The sequence below is a fragment of the Anastrepha ludens genome, chromosome X (assembly GCF_028408465.1).
Source record: "Anastrepha ludens isolate Willacy chromosome X, idAnaLude1.1, whole genome shotgun sequence".
Classification (NCBI taxonomy): Eukaryota; Metazoa; Arthropoda; class Insecta; order Diptera; family Tephritidae; genus Anastrepha; species Anastrepha ludens.
Window position 1 is genome coordinate 95,416,033 of NC_071503.1, and position 23,213 is coordinate 95,439,245.

The window sequence follows — 23,213 nt, forward strand, 5'->3', positions numbered from 1 at the left end:
TCAGCACATATAATATGATCAATTTTATCTGTGGTTAGTTTTTGTTTTAACCAAATCAAAATATGCGTATGAGCAAGCCTCTTTTTTGCCATTCCACAGAATACATGAAACATTGTACATCTCCGTAAACTTTATGTTTTACAATGAAATCCATTAGAGACTGTAGATTTCGTCTAAACACTCTTGCAATAATGTCATGCCTATCAGTAGCTGATTGCCCATAAATGATTCTTAATATCATCCCATTTCGGATTGCATGAGAAAGTTATGAATAAGTCGGGTCGACCATCATTTCTGACATAACACATTGCATCTTGGGCGTATTCATGCATATGCCTTGGTCTGCCTGTATACGATGAAGGTAATATTACCATTTGACCAGTGTTATTAACGTTGGTATCGTTGTTAATTGCATCTCGTAAATGTATGTATTCGTCACAGCGTAATTTTCTTTGGTTGAATCTAATGTAATTCAATCGTTCTGTTTCTATTTTCGCATACATGTCAACAATATACTGATGAAATAATTTAAACATTTTAAAATGTGATTCTCTTGATTTTCTCTTATCATGATTCTGCATGCATAATAATTCATTGCGCTTACAGTTTTATTTGTTTCTTGACCATTTGCTGGATTTATTTGTTTTATATCAATCGAATAACCATCTTCACCACGACAGAACATATGAGGATATTGTAATGCATCATATTTTCGATGCGTTTCATTAACACGTTGCAGTATATCATTTCTTTTTTGCAAAACAATATCTTTTGGTTGAAATTCATCTCCAGATATAACAATTGCAACCTCGTTGCCTGAAGTTTGTAGATTGTATCTTCCACGATGTTCGCCGGAAGGCGTTTTATTTGCATCAATTTTAATTTTAGGATTATCAGATGACAATCTTTCGATTGTTGTTTTAAAACTTTGCACCAAAACATTGTGTGTGTGTTATAAATCTTGTGACTCTCTCATAATGACTCTGTTTATATTTCTGGAAAATGCACACCGTGCTTCAAGTTCATCATCGTTGTCATTAATGAAATAAATTTTCAAAAATTTTTACTCTTGCTCGGGTAGTGGTAGTAATGAACCTATTACCTATCTTGAATCTGAAAAAAGCCATAATTTGTGTCCATAAAATCTAATGATTCATTAGATGTGTCAGCGAATGTTGTTGAACGTTGAAGTTTATGTATTACCTTGAACGTTGGCATGAAGTTATCGGTTATAATTTTTCCAGCACCAAAATATGTCATTTGAAAACATGAATTATATGTGGAAATTTTTTCAAGAAAATGTTTGGAATCGGGTGATGTTCCCGATAATAATGTAGCTTATGGTTCGGGCGGATATTGTATGTCTGGTAAACAAACTTTTCCTGCAGCGCAACACATGCCTGGTGTTTCAGTTTTGAATTTCAATGCTTGACAAAATCTGCAAATTTTATCCATACTTCCAATGACAACGTATTTGTGAGATGAATAATCAAGTTGTGGATTAAATTGAAATGCTGCACTATTCAAATTTACAGAATTGATATTTATTGGCCGATTTTGAGAACGTGACCTAGTACGATCTCTTTGTTGACTTAATCTATCAGCATGATTTTCCTCACTTTCATTTTGTCTGTGAGTTTGCACATTTCTATTGTGATGTGTATTACGTCCGATGTTAGCATGTCTTCTACCTCTTGGCATTTCTTTTACCGAATCAAAGAGGTCTTCTTTATGTCACTCTAACCTCTTGATTGCTACTTTTCTTGTTTTAAAACTGGAATTCAAATTAACATACTGTTAGCGCCATCTTTGAAAAATATAATTGAACTGTGAGCACGCGTTGAAATGAAAATTACACAGAACAGAAATGGGAAATGATCAGCAAAAATAATATATATTTTTAAAATTTTTCTTGAAAATATCTACGGAAAGTGTGAAAACAATCTCTTTTCTTAAATATATTAGGTAAAAACTTCTAAAATATTAATTATTTTTGCCGATTTCTGTTGTGTGTATTTTTCACACTTTTTATTCACTGTTTCACTTGTTATCAATCATTTGCAAAATTAATATATATTTTGTAAATTTTTCGTGAAAATATCGTTGGAAAATGTGAAAACAATCTCTTCTCTTAAATATTTCTGACGCACAAGAGAACGGCCTTGATTAACTCCTTTTTTAGCGACGACCTGTTCAGGTTCGTTGAGCTAATGGTTTTGCTTCGGTTATCCCGAAGTGTGGGTGTAAAGAAGAAGTATTTAAGCAAAGTGTTAAGTTAGTCACAGCAGCATTGTGTTACAATTAATTATTGCAGGCGGTCAGCTACAGCAGTGCCTGCTAATTTGTACAATATGTTTCTATGTTTTCTGCGAATGCAGGCGTGCAACCACTGCTGTATGAATATATGTATTATATATGTATGTATATTTGCATTCCATTGAAATGTATGTAAAATAAATAAATGTTGAAATGTATGTAATGGAATGAAAATTTAGGCATAAATACTGCTGCGTTAACTTGTACAATAACAACCACACGCGTAAAAAGAACGCTGCCTCGTGTATACTGTGCAGAGAACGTTAAATATAGAGAAGTCTTAATGACAGGAAAGTGTTCATTTTCGAGGGGTACTCGTCTCGCGAAGACAATTTCACCACAGACACATTTTTCAACAAAAATTAACAGTAAGGGGCTGAATTATGTAAATTTAGCAGCAGTCGATAAGAATTTGTTGGTGATTAGAAGCAAAGAATGCTAGGTAGCTTTTTAATATGACCTATATATTTGAATTTCTCCAAATCATCCAAATTATGTACATATGTTATGTCTGTCTGTCTGGTGTCTGTAAAACTTTGTTGAATTCCCTTCAACTGAATCAAAATCCTCTATAGCAAACGCTTCATTACCAGGCGCACAGGAAGATGGCATATGCAAATGTAAATTTGTGAATTTATATACATTTGTGAATTTATATACATTTGCGCATATGTATATGCTGTGTGTATGTATGCTCACCAGCCACAGCTCAAAATAAAACGGTACAACTTCTCAAGAAATCCAGCGCGCATTCAAAGGCGCAGCGCACATTCATAGGCACAGCATTGTATGTACAGTAACCTTGACATGTTTACAGGCACCTACAAATGCTTTGATTTCAGAGTAAGTTTCTAACTGCAGATATATGCATATGTTTTGTGCACTTTTTATCAATTGAAAAACTACATACGTAAAGTAATCTACTAATTAACTATTTGCCTACTATCAGTTAACATAAAATAATTGTTTCCAAATTTTATCTTAGTATTAAAATGTCCGAATCAGACCTTTTTTTTAAGCTACTTGTTTTCTTCTGCAACTTACTGTATGCTCATGCGCGCACTTGACGCACAGCAGCTGCGGCTGTCGAGCATTTAGAAAGACATATTTACATACATATATTTTTGCATACATATGTACGATGCCGCGGGCACTCGACTTGACAAAAATTGAAGATTTATCAAATATTGGCAAATAATTCTACGCGAAATATTCCAATATTGACTATTTTCGAATTGTCGAGAAAATTGGCATATGGGCGGCTCGTTTTATGAATGAAAGTTCTTGCTCTTAGAACTATGAGCTCGAATTTATCAATGAATTTTTTGAAGATGAGTTTTTGTTGCACAGTACAATAGTTGAAACTGTTCGGCGCCGCCGCGACTGTTCAGCGCTATGGCAACTAGAATGATGGCCGCTACGCCTGCGTCTATGACTGCATTTTGTTCTTGTAGTCGCTAGGCATAGAATTTTAGCTTTGAACGACATACGCATTTTGAGGAATAAAGCGAATGCCCTGTGTGTGCGGTTGTATGTACATGCATATGTGTATATTAATAAGCATTGTTTTGCTTGAATTCAATATTTATATTTGCATATGCCATCTTCCTGTGTGCCTGGTAATGAAGCGTTTTGTATACAGACTTTTTTGATTTGATCAATTGAACGTACATATATATATATATAGTTAGGGCATCAAGTGTGCATATACGCACATGCACATATGTACGTCGATGCATATGCAGAAGAAGTTGTTTTAGCATTTGCAGGAATTCGATCATTCGAATATTTACACCCTAATTATTGCATGAAATATGATAAGGCGATGCTCGTGAGGTAGGTCATGTTGCTTCAGTGCATACATATGCGTGCAACACTATTTATTAAAGATGCAATAGAACTTAGTTGTCCCATATATGCAAATACGTTTCTTTGAAGTTTTCCTTTATTTATTTTAAACTTTTATACTATCTAGAAAATGCATGCATACAAATTTATGTATATTATTATTCCCTGTGATAAAATGTAAATTGAAAAAAAATTGGTTTGCCAAAGGAACAAATAAATGCATGTTCAAATGTAAATACATATGTATGTATGTCGATATACCAAAAAACTTGTATGCTATGAATTAATTTCGACTCAAAAAATTAGTAAAAATTTTCATCAAATTTGTTTAGTTTTAAATTTACTAAAACGCACATACCGAAATGTGAGACGTCGTTTTATAATGAATTTTTACAAATTAAATCAAAATATTAAAGGTACTTTGATTTGAAATGTTGGCGCATACATTCAATCATTTTTTCTTCATCACCTTTGTTTGAAAATACAAATTGAATAAATTTTCGTTTACCAAGGGAACATAAAAATGCACAAGCAAATGCCTTGCAAAATGCCGTCGGCATTCGTCAATTTGATTTCATACAGAAACCAAAAACTGAGCAGAGCCAATGTACTTGTACATAATTCACTGTAATCAGCCCTGTTAAGAACTTCCCCGCTGTCGAGCTAAGCGAGGTGAAATAGTGTTCGCGGTTTCACTTCATTTTTGACAATTCACACTATTCGTAGCTCGTGAGACTTCTCTATATTTAACGTTCTCTGTACTGTGTGTTGACGAAGAAGTAAAGGAGATTTTAACCAAACATAGTTACAAAACTTCTCCACATGTGTCTCTTCAATATGGCAAAGTTTGGTTAAAATCGGTTGAGCCATTCTCCGTAAAGTTCATCACAACGCGAAAAACGGCTGATTGAATATACCATTTTAACTGGTTGTAGTACATAAGAATGCAATCTCTTAACCTGAAGGCGAGTTCCCAATTGGTCTATATCTGGAGTCCTTAGTTACCCAGCGAAAAGAAAAGTCCTCTGTTCATTAGCATTTATCAACCACTTACAATGGATACTCATGGGGTTCAAACACATCTTAGGGTTATCCAGGTACACGTTTTGGTCTATATCTCGAGACCCTAGTTACGGAGGGGCATTAAAAATACTCTATACTATAGCAATCATCAACAGCTCCCATTTTCTACCCATATTGTACAAACACATCCTAGGGTTACCCGGGTCCATGTTTTGGCCTATATCTCGAGACCCTAGTCACGGAACGGTATGAAAAATACTCTATACTATAGCAATAATCAGCAGCTTCCATTTGCTACCCATATTGTACAACCACATCCTAGGGTTTCCCGGGTCCACGTTTTGGCCTATATCCCGAGACCCTAGTTACGGAACGGTATGAAAAATACTCTATACTATAGAAATCCACGTTTTGGCCTATTTCTCGAGACCCTGGTATCCGCCGATTCTTAAAATTTCAAAACACAAACCATCTACTGAGTAGTATTAACTAGATTTTCTAAATGTTTTCTAACTGCATCTGGCTTTATATAACTATCTATTATGACTATGCTTTTTTAAAGTTGTCCCTTTCTAAATGTATTTTTTTTTTGTATAATTAACCATTTGTCCATCTGTTAAGTTTTTTTTTGTTTTTTTAAATATTATAGTTTTTAGACTATCTAAGTTGTTTGCTATGCTATTACTGAATTTTTTCTTTAAGCACTTGTTGTGCATTCTATAAATTTTTATGCCAATTTTTGCACTCACTAAAGCTACCATTGTAATTAATAAAATTGTGATTATTTCTAAGTACGGTGAAGTAACGTCTACCTTGTTAATAACGTTTGCTGTTGAGTCTACCGTCTTTACATCTAAAAGTTCCATATTTGGACATGTCTTTAAAATTAGTATTGGAATGTCCAGAATAAAAAATTTTGCTATAGTGTCAACTACTATTTAGAAATGTTAAGTCAAATTTTACCCATATATGAATTATTGTGGGGAGCCTTATATAATTATATAAAAAATTTAATTAAAAATAATTTTTATTCATAATTTTATATTTAATTTATTTTAAAAACATTTTGGGTAATTCTTTTATAGAAAAAAAATTGGATATATTTATTATTAGCTTTGCCAAATGCTTCGCTAGGCATTTCAAAATTAGAAATGAATAATGAACACTCGATTTAAATTCACTCTATGTGTATTTATTCTTTTTTAACAATATAAAATTAATGTCAATTTTAAACTCAAACTAACACAAAGCCTTTGCGTAAACTACATTTTTTGTTTTGCCCTGAGTTGTGGTATAAATAAACAGAACTGATGGCTTACCTACGCGTGAACATGATACATATAATTGTCCGTGGAAGAAGCATGGATATTCTAAGTCAATTCCTTGTGTTTTGTTTATTGTCATTGCAAATGCAAGACGTATTGGAAATTGCAATCTTTTGAAGTCAAAAGCTAAATCTGGTGGAGTAAGCGGCATACGCGGAATCAATACGTCTTCACCTTTGAATTTTCCTTTTAAAATTGTTGCTTCAATAAGATTCTTCATGACCTTTTTGACTGCTAATCTTGTTCCGTTACACAATCGTGGCTGATTTAAATTTCTAAGAAAAATAATTGGTGCACCAACTTTCAATTGTAAGCGATGAGCCGGCAGTCCAGGTAAATCCAAGGAATTTAAAAATTCTGTTGGATAATTTACAGCGTCATCTTGATTTATAACTGTATCAATTGATTTAAATGTTACAATCTCACCAGGCACATCATTTAAAATATTCGCATTCAATTGACCAACATCCTTATTTTTCGCAGCCAGTATTGCCTTTCAGCTAACCAATTTTGATTTTGATAATTTTGCGCAATATTTGGAAAAACACTTGAAACCAATTCTTGTTTTGTGTGTGCGAAATTACAAAAATTATCTGGCAAAGTGATTAAGCCAGTAGCAGCATCAATAGGAATTTGTCCATTTCCTATCTTCAGAAGTTGTCTTGAAAATTCGTCAGCCGATGCATAATTTTGCAAATAAACTCGCAGATTTGTTTTCAAAGTCAAAGTTTTTACGTGCCTCCATAAATGGGATGTCTTTAAACATGCCTTTAATTCATCTGCTGGTGTTGAACGGGGAATTACTGGCAAAGTTTGAAGAAAATCACCAGACAATAATATTAAAGCGCCACCAAATATTTCTTGATTATTACGTAAATCTTTCAAAGTTCTATCCAATGCTTCTACTGATTTTTTATGTCCCATTGTACATTCATTAGACTTTCACCACAAAAAAATTACTCAAACCCATGAACAAAGTTATACTAATAGAAACCTGATCTTAATACTCGAGCTACCATCAAATTAACACATTTTATTTTTTAAAAGAACATTTATGGCGACTGTCGATCCATATTCATGGATTTCAAAAAATGTATGGATTCAACCGCTGAATAATTTCGTATATTTTAAATCCATCTGAACTTTTACATTTGCGCATTTATATATACATACATATGTATTTAACATTTAATTTAAGTAAACGTTTCAATATTTGACCAAAAACTTTGAACTTCGAAAAATACAGGCTTACGGTTATTAATGGAATCAAATATATTTAACGAATTTTTATTTCATCTAAATCATAAAACGTTCAAATGAAGCTCAAAATATTTTTCCAGTTTAAAAAAAAGCAATGTGCTTTGATGCCGTGTCACGCATGCATAAAAAGGAAAGAAAAGAGAGGACAACTATTGCGTTACGAATAATACAGTCGCATACGTCACTCAACATCGAAACAATGTTATTCATGTCTGTGTATATTCTATTCATTTGCGTGTATTCTCATTCCGTATACGTAATGTCCGTATAAGGGAAACACGCAAATATTGTATTTTTCACACTTATACAACGCACGCATACTTTTACCGATTTCTTTAAAACTTCACATAAACCATCTATGGACCAATACCAATGATCTGTGAAAGTTTGATTGAAATCGGTGAATGCGTTTAGGCGTGAATCGGCGACTAACGAACACAAAAAAACGTCTCCATTTTTATATATTGTATAAGATTTTTTTTTTAATTGTTTCCATATTAATAGAAAGAAAAATTTGTTGGAAAATTATTTTTGTCTCGAGCGGTTAATGCTTACAGACTCTAACTGCCTGCATTCAATCATGCACAGTGTTTTATTTAAAAGATTACTAGATTACTAGATTTTTCTCTGCTGGAGCAGGAATTCTAGTTGGGTTATGCACTCCAGATTGCCCTAGATTTCTCCCAGGATGGTGGTGGTTGCTGGTTTACCTCCCTGATGAGTAAGCTTATTTCCCTCTTTATTCTGGTGGTGTAGCATCCTCTTCTTTTTGGTTTGCTCACCTTTGGGATGGAAACTTCTGTTGGTTTTTTGTTAAGGCCGTTCCGTCTTCTGTACAGTGTTGTCAACGCCAATAAACCTGAGTCGCTAGGGCCAATATCAAAAGTCGCTAGAAAGTCGCTAACTCCATCAGGGGCGGATCCTAAATTTCATTTTGAGAGGTGCACAAGAAGCCACCTGCGGACTTTAAATTTTTAGATGAATAATAATTAAACCAGTAATACCAACTCTACTGAAATTTGAGATCAACGGAAGTTAGTTTCAATCTCCTGAAATACTGGTTTTTTTTATTATGATTCGATAAATCTACTAAATTTTCTAACGCTTTGTTAATTTGTGTCTGAAAAACATTTGTGGCTTTAAAATATCATTGGAAAGCATGCGTGATTCAAGAAATGTGATAAACTGGATTCAAATGGAAATTTGAAAATTTTTAACATTAATAATATTAACTGTTACGCTTTTATAATAAAACCAAGCAAATCATAAAACAATTTACTATATTATTATTAATTAAAGTCTTGAAATGGATTTATAAAACATATTTAAGCATAGTAAAGCAAAAGTGGCATAAAAAAGCTACGCTTTTAGGGGGAACACCATTGTGACAGCCAAAGAAATAAGTGATTTTTTTAGGGGGAAAATGAAGGAATTTGTGGATCGATTTTTTTTTATTTTATTAAGCACCCATTAAAGACTGTCATCCTAAATTTTTATGGAAAAATATTAATTTATAAATTTAAAATTTCAACTATAGATCGATAATTTATCGACGATAACACACCAATAGGCAGTTTGTATTTTATCTATAGTCAGTAAATTGTTACTCTAGAGTATAGAAGGTAAAGGGCATTCACCGGTAATCAAGTTGACAGAAAAGTATCTATTGCCTAAAACGGTTTCGATTTGCTCTCCCAAAGTCGCCAGATAAGTCGCTAAATCATTTTTGTCGTCAAACCTTTTTTTTTGTCGCCAAGACTCAAGCAAAAGTCGTCAATTCTAGCGACAAAGTCGCTAAATTGACAACACTGCTTCTGTATTCCTCCAAGGAGATTAGTTGCGACCCTTGAACTGGGTTGGACATCTATTTTTCTTCTGGTTGTATTGGCATAACCAGGTTCTTCCTTCCGCAGCTGACGGATCGTTTTGGCTGATCACGTCAGGACTTAATATTTTGTGAAATTTTGGTGCTTTTTAGGGCACTTGCAAATATTGTATATTGCAATTTTTGTGCAGATATGGTAAGCACTCATGCAACATTTTGCACTTTGGTTGTGCAAGAAACTTGCATTTAACAGCTTAGCAAAATCAATGCTCAAGCTTGCAGGATTGCCATGTAATAAATAAAAGCCCTTTTCTATTTGATAACCAATGCCGGATAACCGACAGGTTGTATTGTCAAATATTTATTGATTGATCATTAAGATATGGTCGAGCTTTTATACTTATTGCTACATATTCTATAACACATGTTTACTTAACGTTTATTTAACAAATTTTAGCAACAAAGAGAAATGTATTTTGATTCCACTGAGTGTGCGGACAAACAATTTAGGCACATGCCGAAAAATGCTTGTGTCAGCTTGTGCAGCTCATGCAATGAACCTTTGGAATATGAAGCATGCTTTAATTAAATTAAAAACAACTGAGTACACTAGGCATGTTCAACTTATATTCATATTACACTGTCTTCGACTCAGATATAGGAAAAGTGTAGGGTTGGAATAATGGCTGTCCTTATGACATGAAACATTTCATTTACGCAAATTAACTTGCAGCATAGCATATCGGTTACGGCTCTTTAATGCCGTAGTCAAGCGAAACTGCACACAAATCCTCACATAATATTAATTCAAGAACCGTGGGTGGCTAAAGGACAAATACGGGGAGATATAAAGTGGGGGTCTATCCTTCATAAAGAGGGAGAGGTTCGTCCGCGCACGTGTATTATTATGCCGAAAGCGGTTGATTGCACTTTGTTAAGACAATTCTGTTGTCAAGACTAAGTTGCAGTTAAAATAAAGTATCGATTAGAGTGGAAAGAAGTCGAGACAATTAGGCTAGACTCACTGCTCAAACCAGATGGCACTTATCCGGACTCAAAATCAGAAGTGTACGATGTTCTTTTTTCAACACATTTCCCGGGCTCCAGGAATGTTGTTGGTCAAAGCTTGATCCATCAATCTGATCACGTCAATATAATTACCAGCAGACGTGATTGGTTTATTGCATCCAGGATAGTTAACGAGGAAACGATAAGGTTCGCCTTCTCGTCATTCGAAAACTTTAAGACCCCAGGACCCGATGGCATTTACCCAATCATGCTCAAGCGAGACGGAGAACAACTATTAGAGGCTTTGAAAAGAATCTTTACGGCATGTCTTCCGCACGCTTATGTTCCACAACTGTGACGTTTGGTGAAAATTGTCCCAAAGCCAGGTAAGGACAGCTACGCTTTACCAAAAAGTTTCAGACCTATAAATTTATGCTTAAGGGTCTGGAACATATGGTGGAGAAGAACATTAGGATATTAACGAGGAAGCGATAAGGTTCGCCTTCTCGTTTCAGACTTATAAGTTTGACATCATTTATGCGTATGGTGGGGAAGCACATTAGGGCGAGGGTTCTAAGTCGAAACCCTCTAAACGTCAGACAACATGCTTATCAAAGTGGGAAATCTTGCGAATCGGCTCTGCACGAGTGCGTTAGCATAATCGAAAAAGGGCTGGAAACAAGAAAGTACACTTTTGTCGTGTTTGTGGACATTGAAGGAGCTTTCGACAATGCTACCTTTGACTCTATGCGCTCTTCTATCAGAAGTCATCGAGTAGAAGAAATCATTGTCAGATGGATCCACTCTATGCTATCCAAAAGACTGCCTACCATGGATAGAGAAAGCGATGAAGGAGTCAGGGTTGAGGTTAAGAAGGGTTGCCCACAAGGTGGTGTACTCTCTCCCCTTCTCTGGTTCTTCGTGGTGGACTCTCTTCTTAATGATGTGCAGGAAATTGGGCACATCCAAGCCTACGCAGATTGTGTGTGCGTATTAATCTCAGGACGATCACTTGAAGCTATATGCAATAAAATGCAGGTAGCTGTAAATAAGATTGAGTATTGGTGCAAATTGTATGGTCTTTCGGTGAATCCCACAAAAAGTACCTTAGTGCTTTCCACTAGGAAATGCAATATGGAAGGCCTGTTACTACCCACATTGAAAGGGGTAACACTGCAACTGTCTTCTGAGGTTAAATATCTAGGAGTAATCCTAGATAGTAAGCTTACCTGGAAGAAGCACGTCGAACAGAAGGTCTCTGGAACACTAAAAGTCTTCTGGCAGTGTCAGAGAACCTTTGGCAACACATGGGATCTAAGACCGGCGATAGTGCACTGGCTGTACATCACCCTGATTAGACACATTATTACATACGTAGTAGTATGGTCGAAAGCCAAAATGGTTAATTCCAGAGTAAAACCCCTAAACAAGCTACAGAGAAGTGTGTGCTTGGTGCCCAGATGCCATGAGCACAACATCTGGTGATGCCCTTAATGCCATTCTGAACTTGCAACCTCTAGATCTTCAAATTCGAAAGGAAGAAATGAAGGCAGCGTATAGGCTCAAGTTAAACGGAGTCTGGGGAAATTAAGTAAGCACTGACCACTGTCAGATATACCACCAGTTGTCGGAGCGGTGCACACTGTTCTCGATACCGGTGGACAATCGGGTGCCTGTCGTTAGCTTCGGTAGGAAGTATGATGTTTTGATTCCAGATAGAGATCAATGATTAAGTCCAGAGAACATATTAACGGGATACCAGCACATTTTCTACACCGACGGATCCAAAACTAGTGATGGAAGCGGATCTGGATGGTACTTAGACGAAGACACTAAGTACACCTATGCCACAGGACAGATGGCCACGGTATTCCTTACGGAAGTCTATGCCATCTTGAATGTGGCGCACTGGCTAATTGAGAAAAAGTGGCGGGGCAACAGTATTGGAATTTGTAGTGACAGTCAAGCTGCACTGAAAGCCCTTGCTAACTCACGCTGCTCTTCGAAGTTAGTAGGTGAATGTAAGACAAAACTGAACAGTGTTGCACAACACAACAAAGTTAGTCTGATTTGGGTGCCTGGACATTGTGGTATTGCAGGGAACGAGTTGGCTGATAAATTAGCAAATGAAGGCTCTGCAAGTATGCCACCAGGCCCTGAACCCTTTCTAGGTGTCAATTCGGCATCGATTCAACTATGGATTGAGGACTTCATGAGGTCTAATCACAGAGGTCGTTGGTCTGAGTTGAACTCGTGCAGAGTAGCCAAGTGCTTTGTGAAAGAACCAAACAGAAAAACAGCGACCTTCCTCCTAAAACACAGCAGGAAGAACCTGAGAGTACTGGTGGGTGTAATCACAGGGCACAACGTCTGTGGTCAGCATATGGCTACCATGGGGGTCGTGTACAGCCCGATATGCCTATCCTGTCTTGAGAATGACGACACTGCAGATCATTTTCTCTGTAGCTGTCCTGCATTTGCCAGAATCAGTCTTAGGATATTGGGTTGCGATACACTGAGTGTGGACAAAGTTCATACTCTTCCTCTTCCGGATCTCTTAAAATTCATCAATGAATCCAAGAGATTTGTGGAAGAGTGACCTCAAACTAATCTATCCGTTTTTACCATCCACCTTCTATCTTTCCTATCTCTATTCTTTCTACTGATTTAAATCCGGGTGTAGTACAATGGTCTACTGACTGAGTGCTTGGACTTGCCCAACCCCCCACAAATCTAATCTAATCTTAGATCCGATCTAAATATTATAGAATTGGATAGAAAGCACGGGTATACAATTTCTCTTATATTACAAGTTATAACTCTTATTGCCCATAAGTTGGTTTGATTGAAATATCAAATTTTATTAAAATTTTTACGGGTATATAAAGATCGTTCCAGACCGAACTTAGCCTCCCTTGCATGTTTAAACTGAGTTTGAGCGTTTAGTTGGGAAGCAGAGTTAAACGTGCACTGAGAAACTGGCTCAACAGGGTATTCAGGGTGAATTAAGTCCACTCTGCACAATTAAAAAAATACCCAAAGTTATTTTGATGAAATAATTTAAGTATTTCTTTAAAATTTCATATTGATATACAGAAAGTAATTAATGCATTCTCTATTTTGCAGCGTCCGGCCGCTATAGTGAAGAATATACTCAGAATCGTGATTACATCACATGATTAAAAATGCCTTCATAGATGACTACTGTGAAGATAACTAGAACTGTTTTGATAATAATAGTTAGAATTTATACATACGTATTTTATTTTATGAATCAAACCAATTCTTAATATTAGTACATTAAGAAATTTAATTGTTAAAACGAAACATACGTATACATTTATTGAAGTATACACATATACATAGTATATGTATACCCATGCATTAATATATGTACTAGGCTGGTAATAGTACCAACTATGGATCTATTCACACATAAAACATTATTATAAATAAATACTTTAATTAGGGCTTGAATACCAGGTGGAAAAGATAGAAGACAAATTTAGTTAAGCATCACATAGTCATGGGCGTATAGGACTACCTTAAAAGGCAAATAATAATTGCAAATTAAATAATATATAGCACATATATTATAAACTATGCATGTATGCAGATACGTATACAATATTATGCACACACTCACCACATAAACAACACTACTGGGAACACCCGATATAGAGAAAAATTGCTTTGTTTGTAACTAGTGCGATTTCTCTAATTGCGAACTCTTTTGCTTTCATTTGTCTTCAGAGTTTTACTTTTATTAACTAAAAAACAATTTTTACAGAAGAACCCAAAAACGTTTTAAAATTAAGGGTATTTTAGAAAGTGATTTAATTTAAAAAAACTATTCAGTTTTTTATATATAAAGTTAAAGAACAAAACAATTCATTAATTTAATAAATACCATAACACGGAATGCAAATAACACAACTTCAATAAACAATTAAAACACTAAAAGATGATAAATAATTTCTCTATCTCAAATCTGAAAGCTTTAATAACACTAGTCTACAAGGAAAAGTATCCGAAATAATTTAAACTAATATCTGCTTCTCTGTCCATGCAAAATTCGGATTGATAACTAAAATTAATTTATTAGTTTGAGTTTTCGAGATATCCTAACCTAAAAGTGCAAAAAACCCCATTTTTGCCCATATTTGAGGTTATGTAGCCTTGCAGATGTTTTCTTTCACCAAAATTAAAGGATGGCATCTTTAAATACAATCCTTCTTTTTTCAAATGGCGTTTTGTTTGCTCAAATATCATTTTTTTTCGCAGAGATATCGCATTTTGAAATTTTCATGTTTCGAAATTTTCCTACACCTGAAAATCGATTAAGATAACATAGACATGATATATTCGATTACTAATTTTCTTGAATTGAGTCTTATTTTTCTTAAAATTTTGTCTCACACCATAAGTGTGCTGACTCACCACATCCCTACACTATCTAACCTTTGGGTACCGAGTCACACACAGCCCTAACCCCTAGAAACCACCCCTATCATACCGCGAGCAGGCTAACCCACATAACCGCAAGCAGGCTTTCCCACAAACTCCAAATTTACATACTATTAATCCATATATTTCAGGCCCTCAAACCCAAGAAAATTAGTAAGCGACTATATCATGTCTATGTTATCTTAATCGATTTTCAGGTGTAGGAAAATTTCGAAACATGAAAATTTCAAAATGCGATATCTTTGCGAAAAAAAAATGATATTTGAGCAAACAAAACGCCATTTGAAAAAAGAAGGATTGTATTTAAAGATGCCATCCTTTAATTTTGGTGAAAGAAAACATCTGCAAGGCTACATAACCTCAAATATGGGCAAAAATGGGGTTTTTTGCACTTTTAGGTTAGGATATCTCGAAAACTCAAACTAATAGAGCAATTCTGAGGCCAGATTTGGATTCAGCGCATCATAAACCTTCGGAAATATATAGTCTGGTTTCTGGGTCTGAATGTTGGTTAAATTTTGTCGGCCTGTGTAATTGCTTCTTACTTCGCTTTACACTGTGGGACTGTTTGCGCTTGCCGCAAAAGAAAGAGGAGAGTTCATTTTGTACTCTTCACTCGCAGAGACTTCTGGCATATTGCACTGGCTACTTCTTTCATCCTCGTGGGAAATAATATCCTGGTTGGAAAATATATGTTATATACAAAATATTCAAAATATATGTTTTTATACATAACATAAGAACATACTTAACATATGCATACATACGGTGGCTACACCCAATGTTTTTGAGAAAGCATAAATTTTATAAAACTTACTTTCGTGGAGCAACGACGCCAGAAAATCCATATAGTGGCTTCCATATAGTGCCATGTTGCTTCATCTTAGAAAGCATCTGCCGACTTTACTTTCAATAAAGCCGTCTGTCTGACGAAGCGATGTCTACGCGACTTCCGACAGCTTTATGAATGTTTCACGTTTGGAAGAGTTAAGAAAGATATATAATATATAGTATATTATATAAATATTTATATTTGCATACATACCAGGTACACCCACACCCACTTTTATTTCAATAGTTGTTGCTGAAAAGGTAGGAGTTTTTGTCGTTAAGACATATGTGTACCCTGACCGCTCTATTAATTTCACCTCCATTTTCTGTAAACATATAAATATAAATATGTTTTGAAAATATCAAACTTAAATACCAATTTTGATTGCATTTTTAGATTTTTACATACTTATTTTATATTCAATGCAAAGTATAGCGAAAATCTCAAATATCTACATTTACACACGCTTGTTCTAAATTGCAAAGTTGTTTGTGATAGAAGCTATTGGCATGTAACACATACATAAATGAATCTGTAAAGGAATCCATTAATACGGAACTGGATTGATTCTAGTGTTTCGACAGTTTTGAATTGGTACACCAACTATTTGCTAGAGGTGAGATCTAGCACATTCATGCTCCTTTTACGATAGTTCCGAACCTGACTTGTATGTATGTATATGCTTATGAACTGATAATAGTGTAAATTCTTATTGGAAAAACACATTGTCTTCCAGCTTAGCTCAAATAATCGTTTACGCATATTTTTCTGCTTTGTCACTGTCACACTCTCTAGACAAACATATTTGTTATTTTAGTTTCATAATTATTAATTTCGTTTAAATTTAATTCAATGGTTTTTTATGTTGATAATCTAATTTTCTACATTTTTTAATATTAAATATTGTAAATTTGTATTTTAGTTTTGAATTTATATCTTAAATGTCTGTTCTGAATTTTGTTAGACATTAATGATTAAATAAATATGATAAGTGTATTGGAGAAATCGTACTATTTCAGAACTGCAAATTTCATTTACTACCACTGGTTCCTTTTGCAGGATGCATACATATTCATATTGCCAGTGTGAGAAAAAGCTGTTTACTAGATATATACTATATACTAATTAAGGACTACCATATAACATATGAGCCTTAGACTACACCTAAATATGTACATGCGTATGAAACAATAAATGGTCACTAAAACAAGATGTGCATGCACATATGTATATGTAAATCTAAGAGTGAATATTCCGTTTGTATATAACTGGTAATCGTAGAAAACCATTGACAAAAAGTAAGAGGGTAATTTTGCTTTTGTGATAAATAATAAATAATATACAACCTTGGGCTCTTTTTTTGTATCTAACTCTGAAAAAAAGCTTTCGTGAACTGAATATTATTATTTAACAAAAACGCATAGACAAACACTTGATCATTAATTCTACATTACTTACATTTAATACATACATACTTATCCCATGTCATCTTAAGTTTTCTGATAAAAATGGCAGTTATGATGTATGTAGAATCTATGTAACACAACAATATTTTTTATTCTTTTACAAATTTTTTGCTTAATTTTAGTTTCTGGATGTACCTAAATATGCATTGTCAATATATTTGAAATACCTATATACATACATATACCAACTAAAACAAAACCATTAGTCCGAAAAGTGTGCCCAGATTATATCGCAGAAGGTTTTTTCTATAATTGTTCCATTACCTTTACACATTTTAGTTTAAAAGTAATAAAATGTGCCAAAAATTCCAAGCCCACGATTTGTTTAGAATGAATATTTATGATAAAATAACAAGATATTTTGCTAAAAGTAATAGTTTTAATAATTTCGAAGGTTTGATACGCTAGATTAACATATATAAGTAATTGTCATGTTAATAATAGCGGAAGCATAAAACATGTAAAATTTGATCGAGTATCTCCTCCAACTTGTGTTCACTACTCTTGAATGTTTTTCTTTTCCGATTTTTTTTTATTGAAGATTTTTGAGCCTGAAATTTTTGTAGGCGTAACTTCGGGAAGATTGTATGAATTTTGCGAAAACATTATGAATAGCATTATTTTTCAGAAACTGGTAGATTTTGCCAATTACTAAGATTATTTTTGGAGACATTACCTCTCTGTGAGCTTCTAATGTTTTCTTTTTTGTTTTGCGTTTTTAGTTTTTTCTTTAATAATCTCTCTTTCCTTGCTACTTCATCTCGGTTTAAACTTCCTGAAAGTAATAAGAAGCAATGTCTGTGATACGAAGATTATGAAAAGTATTTACATGTTATGATTGAAAAAATTAATTATGGTAGTTCTAGTTGAAAACATATGGGAAAATTTGTTCTGAAGACTCAAGTCAACAGTCATGCAAGTGACTTCGTCGCTCAAGTCTTCCCAAGTTGGTAAGTGTATGTACATATATTAACATAAATCTTGATACTTTGAATCCGTATGAGCTGAGAATGTAAACTCAGTATTTATTATTGTGCTTTTGTATATTATGTGCTGTATTTGTAAATTATTTTAACACGCCCATTCATACTTATCAGTTTAAAGAAGTTATATCACTTTCTTACATACACACTCGTTATTACAAATACGAACTTTCCTGCATACCTATACAGATTTTTAGAAAGCTGAGCCTTATGAAACCCTTTCTAACTTTAATAATACTACATATTTTTAATATACATAATTTGCTTACTACTTACTGACAGCTTATAATGCCAATAAGCTAAAATGATAAGAGCAAATGTGACAAATAACTATATTCGTGCATAAAACGTAAAAGCGAGGGCTTACACTGAGATTAACCAAAAGATTAAATTGAGACAATAGTAGATGTAACTTGAACAGAATATGCAATTTTAATAATAGCAGTTAATTAAGCAAAACGCCTACCATTTCATTAAATATATATAAGCAATAATCATTCTATAGCTATTGCGTAGATGATTTAGTATATTTTATATGTATGTAAATATACATTATATACTTGTGTAAAAAATCGGAGAATCTCAGAAACAAAAAACGCAAGAGTACTTCTGAAAATTTATGAAAGGAATTAATACATACTATATGTATGTGACGTGTATGCATGCATATACATATGCACTTGAACCTCTTCCTACGCGGCCTTTTGCAAGCGGATTTTTTAATGTAACTCTTTTAAAGTATTTCCAATTATTTTTAGTACGCGGTAGATCACGATTCGAGTATTGAACGCTTGATTATATTTCCTTTAAGATAACACTAAAACACACTCTGTTTCCCCAACAAAATACACAAAGAATTCATTGGTAGGAATCACAACAAAATGGTCGAAATATTTTAAATAGAAAATTGATCAAATATTAGTAAGGAAAAATTATGAACAAATAGAGGTATACATACAAATGAGGTAGTATTACTATGTGTTACTGACACAAAGTATACGAAATGTATACGTATGTAAGTAAGCAATCTAAATGAAAATTAGTTTGGGTGGTGGTGCACGAACTGCTGTTTGATGAAATGATTTGAAGAAGAAAAGTCTCAAAGCTTCATAACCAACATTTTCCAGAACTAATTGAAATCAGTAAATGTTGAGTTCGATCTCATTTATACATTCTTGCAAAAATATATCTTTGTTTTGTTCTTTGCTTTAATAAATATCTAATATATGTATATAAATAATTAAAACAAAAAATATACTCATATGTATTGTGTTTGCATGAGTTTGAAGATAATTTTTAGGTCTCAGCTGAACGTGTGAAAAGAAGATCAAGTGTACTTTAGAAATCATTTACGTATACCTATGTATACGTATACCTTTATTACGAGAATAATTACAATTGTGCTTCAATAGAGAGTGCAATATTATTTAAAAAAAGAACTGGATATTTGGGTCCTAACATTTAACTTTGGAGCGAACTAGAATATGTAGCTCAAAACCGTGTCCGTCGGCGAAGAGACATAGTAGACACCCTATGCTCCAATAGGAGCTAAAGGAACAAAATAATAATCTACATATATAACTTTTGCAGAATAAATGTAATAGAACTTATTCTCAGCTGCTTGGATGCTGATATATGTAACTGCACTTTGCAATGAGCTTGTAATGGAATGGTTAGTAATGTATTTGTAAAGTAAATTCTAAAAGAAGCCCTTTAAAAATAAATGTTCAATTTCCTCATACTTGTTCTTAGTGTTTCTTGAATGATTTTGTGCAGTATACCATATGCTAAAGCATAATGCAATATGAATTTTTGCTTGTTTAAAAACTAGGGGATTTTTTATTGTAATAAACAACATTTGATAACAATTCACAATTAAGTGGAAATGATCTGGCATTTATGCATTTGAAAATAATGATGGCAGATATATTTATCTAGTTGCTATGTTGACATGGTAATTTTCAAACGACTTTTAATTCGCATTTGATTGTAATCTGACTAATACCTAAGCCTTTTCTGAAACATATGTTTGTTATTTATAAAAATGTATTGGGTCGAAGAATAAGTTTATAGCGTTTTTATATTTTCTTTATTTAAAAACGATTTGTTTGCTGTTTGGTAAAGGCTCTACAAAACTATATTAATTTTATTTGTGCTGCCTGCTCTTCTTTGCTTTTCATCCAGGTCAAAAAGCTACCGTAGCAGCGACGTGTACAGAGAAGGTGTCATAGGCGAGTTTACAGCACGGAAATGACACATCCTGCCCTCTCAATTCGATAAGGAACGTCTCAAATCACTTTTGGAGAACTGTCGCCAAACCAATAGCGAATTGGTGGAAAAAATGAACTGCGATTATAAAACGATTCTCAATCAATTTCACTAATTGGGATTTACCGAAAAATTGGGAGTCTGGGTGCCTCTTTTTTTTACAGAATCTTCATGGGAGACGAGAAATGCTGCCTATAGATCAATATGAAGGAAAGAAAGGAGTGGGTGGCTCCAGGAGATACAACAAAGCCGAGAGTCAAGCCGGATCTTCATCCAAAGGAGATCCTGATACGTCTTTAGTTGGACTGAAAGAATGCCACTGTCAACAAGGCGCTCTTCATTGTACCGCTACACCGCGGGAATGAGGATATTCGACTGAGAAGACCTGATCGCCATGGTTAAACCATAGTCTTTCACGGCAACGCCAGGACCCTTGTTGCGCAAGTCGTCAAAGCTGCAATCCAAGAGCAAGAGCTCGAATGAGAGGTCCTTCAGCATCCGCCATATTCTCCGGACCTTGCACCGCCTTACCATATTTATAGCTCCCTGTCAAACCATATGAAGGATGTTACCTTCGATAAAAAAGAGGTCCTTAAAAACTGGCTCAACAACTTCTTTGACACCAGACCATTCAACTTTTGGCGCAACGGCATCTACAAATTGGTCGAGTGATCGGAAGAGGTTGTAAACAGTAACGGCAAATATATAATTAATTAACTTACTGATGTAATTATTGTTTTTCATTTAAATAAAAGTCTTCGGTGAAAACGCTGCGAACTTATTCCCGAACCTAATACATAGTTGTCTCGTTGGTATATTCAATATAAGAGAATAATATGAAGTACACCACAAACATCGTATATATATATTGGGTAGGGGAATAAGTTCATAGCCTTTTTATATTTTCTCTTATTTTACAACGATTTCTTTGCTGTTTGACAAAGGGTGAGTATACAATCGATAAAACTCTTTCTGCTCTACAAAACTACGATAATTTTATTTTTAAGTTACTTAATTTTTTATGAGCTTTGAAGCTTAGCAGGAAAAGATAAATACTTTCGACACCTGCTCGTCTTTGCTTTTCATCGAGGTTAAAATGCTACCGAAGCAGTGACGTGTATGGAGGAGGTGTCATAGGCGAGTCTACAGCACGGAAATAGTTTGCAAAGTTCAAAAATGGCGACTTTGACGTTGATGATGCTGATGACACATCCCGCAGCGGAAGGCCTTCTGAATTCGATGAAGGACGTCTCAAATCGCTTTTGAAGAAAAACTGTCGCCAAACCAATCGTGAATTGACGGAAAAAATGAACTTCGATCATAAAACGATTCTCAATCACCTTTATTCAATGCGATTTACTGAAAAATTGGCAGTGTGGGTGCCTCACGAGCATAGCGAAAGAAAGTCGTCTTCAAATTGCTTCTTGGCATATTGCCCACCATCGAGCAGCACGCTGTCACAGACAGCGTTTTTTTACCAAATCGTTACGGGAGATGCGAGATGGTGCCTATACATCAATATGAAGCAAAGAAAGGAGTGGGTGGCTCCAGGAGATACACCAAAGCCGAGAGTCAAAGCGGATCTTCATCCAAGAAAGTCCTTTAGTAGGACTGAGAGGGCATGATGCATTGGGAAATGCTCGAAAAGAATGCCACTGTCAACAAGTCGTTCTATATTGCCCAGCTACACCACCTGAATTAGGCTATTCAACTGAAAAGACCTGATCGACATGGTCAAACCATACTCGTTCACAACAACGCCAGGACCCTTGTTGCACAAGTCGTCAAAGGCGCACTCCAGGAGCTCGAATGGGAGGACGTTGAGCATCCGCCGTATTCCCCGGACATTGTACCGACTGAGTAATATATTTTTAGCTCCTTGGCAAACCATATGAAGGGTGTTATCTTAGGTAACAAAGGGCTTAAAACTGATTCAACAACTTCTTTGACGCTAGACCAGGCGGTTTTTGGCACAACGGCATCAACAAAATGGTCGAGAGGTGGAAAGAGGCTGTAAACGCAACGGCAAATGTAGAAGTGATTAACTTACTAATATAAGTATTGTTTTTCACTTAAATAAAAGTCTCCTCCATTTGTGGAACAACATCAAGACGCACACCACAAATAGGAGGAGGAGCTCGACCAAACACCCGAAAAAGGGTGTACGCACCAATTATATATCTATATATGTATATATATAAGATCAGCTTTTACATGGCGGAAATACACTAGCAGGTTTACCATTGTCAACCTTGGGCCGACCACTATTAGAATAAAAGAGAATAAAAAAAAAATGTCAATTGTTGTTTACTTTTGTTAACCCTGTTTATATCTGTTACCTGGAATAAAAAGAAAGTGCAAGTACATGCATAGGTAAGTTGTTTTGTTTTTGGCCCCTAGTTTAGTGCTGAATATGCTCAGAATTCGAAAACGTTCGAACATGCAAACATCTATGTAGTTGCATGGAATGAATCGAGGGAGGTATTCAGTATCATTTTGATTTTAGTTTGAAATTTGTATGTGTTTACCCGAGTTCTTAAAAGTAAATTTTCACTAGTCAGAAAAAACTACCTATTTGCAAAATGGATTCCT

General features: G+C 34.6%; 1 protein-coding gene across 11 annotated transcripts in view; it reads left to right on the top strand.

The window, feature by feature from the left end:
* The window catches only part of LOC128869194 (nuclear factor 1 A-type), a 193,782-nt gene extending 172,299 nt beyond the window's left edge, over positions 1 to 21,483 (top strand). For 10 of the 11 annotated variants that reach the window (XM_054111704.1, XM_054111711.1, XM_054111703.1 and 7 more), the window contains one exon: positions 13,732 to 20,100. In XM_054111704.1, the coding sequence (XP_053967679.1) occupies positions 13,732 to 13,784 (53 nt within the window). In that variant the 3' untranslated portion in view covers positions 13,785 to 20,100. Of the gene's footprint in view, positions 1 to 13,731; positions 20,101 to 20,537 lie in introns of those variants that run through there. The other variant, XM_054111712.1, reaches the window with a different exon arrangement.
* Positions 21,484 to 23,213: the final 1,730 nt, after the last annotated feature.